At 43.2% G+C, this 5,867-nt stretch overlaps 1 protein-coding gene across 1 annotated transcript in view; it reads right to left on the reverse strand.

Moving 5' to 3' along the window:
• Nucleotides 1-180: 180 nt before the first annotated feature.
• Nucleotides 181-5,867, reverse strand: part of LOC127749560 (uncharacterized) — a 32,787-nt gene continuing 27,100 nt past the window's right edge. Inside the window, exon 4 of the mRNA XM_052268198.1 lies at nt 181-360. Within this exon, the coding sequence (XP_052124158.1) occupies nt 351-360 (10 nt within the window). The 3' untranslated portion in view covers nt 181-350. The remainder of the gene's footprint in view (nt 361-5,867) is intronic.

Genomic DNA, 5,867 nt, shown 5'->3' on the forward strand with positions numbered 1-5,867 from the left:
TTTTTTTTTCTGGTACTGGACTCCTGTAAATACCAGAGTTTAAATACAATATTTTACAATATTGTGACAAGTCAAGCGCATTTAGTAACTGGCTAGTTACAATATTGTATCTGAACTCAGTCTGCTGCCAGTTACAAAAATTATCCTTAGACATTTTGAGTGTATACAAGAATAGAGCCCAAAAGTTTTAAAAGTAAGTGGCAACGTACCCAAGAGATCCAATGATGTACGCCGTGCTGTTGTTACTGTCGTCTACAACTTGCAGACATTGAAACTGTATGCACCCCGGCGCACTTGAATCTGTCCAGGTTTGGCCTTCTGGGAAGCAAATGTTGTCGTACGCACAGGAGTCAACGCATTCTGCAATGGGGAACCCCTGATATAGAAACTGCGATGTTACTATGAGTTCTTTATACTAAAAAAAACAAAAAACGTAAACACTTCGTTTAAACTGATAAACGAACACTTGATGATGAAAACTAAATTATAAGTCCTAATGTTAATAAAGAGGTAAACATTTTCAGTTGTACGGGAATCAACAGTGTTGTAAGTTAGCGTATTGTCTGCCCATATTGCGTCATGGCCCCTGCAGCATGAAATGGTATGCCGACCCACAACACTGAACTAAACATAGAGGTTCGCTCTGACCAAGGCACTGACCACCTGGTACCTTGATTGAAACTATGCTGTCGGTGTGGTAGCATTAATGTGTGCATCGCAGAAAGTTTGGTTGATCACCAGAAAGCTTGTAACATTCTAGAAATTTACTTCATTTCGCTCTGTTTCGGATACACTCAACAAAGGGGCGGCGCGCGGGGCCTCAAGCACAGTGTCGATTGTTGGGGGTACTGAGGTAATGTGGAATTGCACTCCAAACAGTTGGTCGTGGCGACATCACGCTCTGGCCCCCCGCGCGCGGTGTGTGTGGTAGAAACGGTTTCGTTTAAAAAAGCGCAAGAGCACGCACTTAGCATAGCAGGTTAGTTAGTAGTTATTATCATGTACCGCCACCAGAGTGCGTGCCCGGCCAGCGTCGCCTTCTGGAAAGCACCTCCAGAGGTTTCCTGTTATGAAAGATACTTGAATAGGTAAATCAGTCTTGGAACAGCAGCTGAACTCGTTACTCTTCAATCCTTCCGAGCTCCACCCCTATCAACCAAGCGAAGAGCCGTACACTACATTGGCGACGAGGGGGTCGGCGATTATCCATCGATCGCTCAAGGAGAAGAGAAGAGGGAGTCTTGGCAAAGCAAAGTGATTTCAACCACGTGGTGGGGGAACAATGGCTGGAGACGGTCCCGATCCACAGGTGATTGTGGTCCAACCATCCTTCAACCACCTAACGCCGTACGACGCAACAAACATGTCGTTGAAGGCCTGGTTTCAATTACTTGAACACTCTTATTATGTCAACGACATTCCTAGGGAACGAGCCGTCCTCGGTGGGGGTGTACCTGAACAAGAGACGTGCTCTGAGCAATCTGAGCATCCGTGTTTACGAGTATCTGTCATTCACGTGCTTGCCAAAGACCCCCGACGACATCCCAATTCCGGAACTGTACGAGCGGCTTGAAAAGCGCTTCCAACCTCCTGGTGTCATCCAGACTAACCGTTTTAAAACGGTTAGGTTAGGTTAAAACGCCGAAGTTAATTAACTTCGGCAAGAGGGACCAACGCCGCAATGAAAAGGCTGAAGATTACCACTGTGCTCTTCAAGCACTCGCCCTGAACTGTAGCTTCGGTGGCTTTTGAAAGGAAACAATTCGCGATAGGCTGATCAGCGGCGCTCGTTCGCATTCAGCAAGAAGCAAGTGCTTACATAAACAGCCACACACCATTGCTGAAACCCTGGAAATATTATCACAGGAAGAAGCCGTCCAGGAACAGGCCAAGCTGCTGTCTAAATAATTGAACAGAGTCTCCGCTGAAACACCCAAGCAGTCGAAACGGAACATGCAGCCGTTCTTCAGCCAAAGTCTAATCCGTCTGGGTCGAGATCTCCAGTCTCCAATCCAACGAAACAAGAGAAAGGTTGCTACAGCTACAGGTGTGGTCGAAGTCATGACCCCCAGACATGTTTCGCCAAGAAGCTGACTTGCAAGAAGTGCACACTAGTCGGTCATCTTGCTAACATGTGCAAGACGAAGCGTGCACGAGTCAACCACATCCCCAAGAGACACAATTGAACAGTGGTTCAAGCCCATCATCTGGTGATAAACCTGAACCAGAAAAGCCACAACAGGTGTCTCATTCACTACTTCAGGGTATGTTCTCCTCCTAGTCCATGAACTTCTAGTCATTCTTGTTTTAATTTGTTCTTTTATGTGCACATATATTTAATCAAAGCAATGGATCCTTGCTCTTTTATCATTTTTGGCTTATTTTGCCTTTTCTTAGACCCAACAAATTGCAGGACAAAACAACGTTTCAACGTTCACATTATTGCTATTGGTGCTGTAAAGGCTTCTCCCCCCCCCCCCTGCTGATCAACTTAATTGTCAATTGTAGAATAGTTCCATTTGAAGTAAATACAGCGGCGGGAGTTACTGTTATGGCTCCTTCCACTTTTAATGCTATATTTCCTGATGTTAAATTTCTCAAATCTAGTGTTTTACCTTCTGCCTTGTCCGGAATAGTCGAAAATACCGGAGAGATTCATGTAAAAGCTAAATCCTAAGATCAAATTCATAATCTATTGCTAATAACCTTCAAGCATCCTTCTGAATTTAAACTTATTTTGTGCAGGGACTGGTTAGATCTCTAGTGGCCAAATTGGCGTCACTCCCTTACTTCATCTAACCTAAATTCCATTTCTACTCTAGTAAATGTTCCTTTTGTAGATGAACTACAGACCACGTTCCCTAGACATTTTGCTCTAAATGTGTATACCGCTATTGAAGGCTTTACTGCCACGCTAGTACTTAAAGATAATGCCCAAACCATTTTTGCAAAAGCATATCCCCTACCATTCGGTATGGATGAACCAGTTGATGAGGTTTTAAAGAGCTTAGTAGATTCAGGAAAAGCTGTACGACTTACAGTGGCTGAATGGGCTTCCCCAGGCTTCGCCGACCCAAAAAAGGATGGTAAAATACGCTGTGTCGCTGACTTTAAGCGAACATTGAATCCTCAACTTCGTATTGATCACTATTCGCTACCTACGCCGGATTTGATTTGTCTCTAACTTCGCCAATGGCAAATATCACCAGACGCAGCTTAATCTCCACACGTAATCTCACAAACAGAGGTCTGTACAAATGAACTAGGTTAATATGTATATGGGGTAGACTCTGCTGATGCTATTTTCCATTCCACTATGGACCAAATTTTAAAAGACATTTCTGTAGTTATTTATTTGCTATCTAGACAATACTTTGGTCAAATGTGGAAACCTCAGTGACATTATTACTAAAACTTTTTTAGTTCTAGCTAGACTCGTAAAACACTATGTAAGATTACGCTATTACGCTTAGATAAATGCATATGGTTTGTCCAAGAACTTGAATTTTTAAGATTCACAATTTCTGCTCTAGGCCGGACTCCTAGCTCTAGTTTGTTCGATGATATCCAAAAAGCAGAACCACCAAAGTACTTCAAACAATTGCGCTCCTTCTAATGCCTTGTAAATTTCTATTCAGAGTATCTACCTATGTTTTCAACAGAAGATAAGCCAATGAGAGAACTTACCTGTAAGGACTCCTTTTGTCTGGTCTGATCAGTGTCAACAAGCATTTAATTCTGTTAATAAGTTACTGCAGTCAAGTGATTTACTAATGCATTTTAATCCTCAATTACCTATTGTTTTGTGTACAGATGCCAGCCCTGTGAGTGTAGGTTGTGTTTTGGCCCATCTTGTGAATGTTAATGGCGAAACCATAGAAAGACTAGTTTTGTTTGCTTTTGCTACTTTAACCTCTGATCAGCAGAATTATTCTCAAATTGATAGAGAGGCATTTGCAGTTATTTTCACAGTCACTTTGTGGGGTAGGACTTTTGTCATTGCTACTGATTACTCAGCAATTCAAAGAATGTTGACTCCAGAGAAAGGCTTATCATTAAGAGCAAATCATAGATTGCAGCATTGGGCAACCATACTCCAAGGGTTTAATTATCATATTGAATATCGTAAAGCTTCCTTAATGTCAGTTCCCTATGCTCTATCTCACTTGCCTTCTCCAGTCAATCTTAAACTTATCTCTCCCCTCATCAAACCTCCTATCACAGTAGATGAAATTTCAGAACATTCATTAAAAGATTCAACCTTCACTAAGGTCTTCGATGTTACCTATCATGGGTGGCCTGGCCACAATCCTTTCCCTGATCATGCTGTGCTTACTTCCTATTTCAAACTGCGTGATGAAATTACCATCCAACAGAGGTGCCTTATGATAGGAAATAGAGCCATCCTCCCTCCTAGTCTTAGAGGCCAAGCCCTCACCATCCTACATATGGGTCATCCTGGCAACCTCATTTCTAAGTTACTAGCAACGGCTTACTTTTATTGGCCCGACATAAATTCAGATAAAGAAAGTTTAATTAATAATTGTGCCCTTAAAATCAACAGTCCTCTATTTGATTAATCTGAATTCATCCAATTTCTAACATGTCGTAACATTGTCCTAAAGCGTTCCCCAGTCTATTATCCTGCATCAACTTCCCAAGCTGAGCGGGGGGGGGCAATGCTAAGAGAGCCTTAGATAAAATTCTTGAAGAATTAAGTGGGACCCCTTGTGGCCTTTGTGTATGCATCTTTTGGGTGATATATTTGTTTATTAGGGACCTTAAGTTTAAGGGGGCAGACTTGTGCAATGAAGAGTTTTGGAAAATGGTCAGTAGAGAGAAACCACTCACCGCATCGATTTAAGACTAAAAGTCTTAAGGGTTTAAAGGCCAACCACTAACAGCATCTTTTAAGAGTAACTAGCAACTTTTTTTAACAGTCGCCGGCCCACCCGGTACAGAATATTCCTTAACACCGAAAAGGACTACATCGTCCAGTTAGAGGCCAGGATAGGCTTGTTCCTGTGCGCACACCGGCGCCAACGGCAATATTAGGATCCATCTATGCTTTCAATATACCTTTAGTCTTAAATCGATGCGGCGTGCAGTGTTTAGGTAGTGCCGATTTTTTCTGGCGTGGCCGGCGCGCACGGGTAGCCGACTACTCAGGGTGTTCTTTGTTGGACTGTTACCCAGATGCGGCTGAAAATGCAACAGGTGGTGTTGAACCATGTCGCCCCCCCCCCTCTCTAGTAGAAACAGGTCCGTTTAAAAACAAGCTTTCTGAGGATATCATGTTCCGCTACCAGAGTACGCGCCCGGCCAGCGTCGCCTTCTGGAAAGCACCTCCACAGGTTTCCTGTTATGAAAGATACTTTGAATAAATCAGTCTTGGAACAGCAGCTGAACTCGTTACTCTTCAATCCTTACGAACTCCACCCCCAATAACCAAGCAAAGATCAGTACACCATAGTTGTAAATGAAGTTTTCATAGGGTTTTATCTGCATATGGTTATTCTGAGCGTGGCAGACAAACGTTTATCTGCTTTTCTTTGGGGTAAGGGTTGCCCACGTTTATATTGAATAACTCCCGAAGCAAGAGACATAAAGTTACTGCGTAAGAAATTTCCTCCTTTGACAACCGCAAAGAATAATTGGTTAAACGCTAAGTTTTACATAACATCTACTTTGAGATATTAGAAACCAAAGTCGCGAGGTGGGAAAAGCAGTTAGCCCATGAGAGAAGGGCTTAATGGAGAGGCAACGAGCAGCCCCCGGGGCTTTGCCTAGCCCAATATTTTACCAGTTTTCTCCGCATCGCGGGCACTCACAGTGTTGCGGGTGGTCTCGTTCGCTCGAGGAAGGTC

The sequence above is a fragment of the Frankliniella occidentalis genome, unplaced genomic scaffold (assembly GCF_000697945.3).
Source record: "Frankliniella occidentalis isolate FOCC.00 unplaced genomic scaffold, Focc_3.1 Scaffold65, whole genome shotgun sequence".
Taxonomy (NCBI): Eukaryota; Metazoa; Arthropoda; class Insecta; order Thysanoptera; family Thripidae; genus Frankliniella; species Frankliniella occidentalis.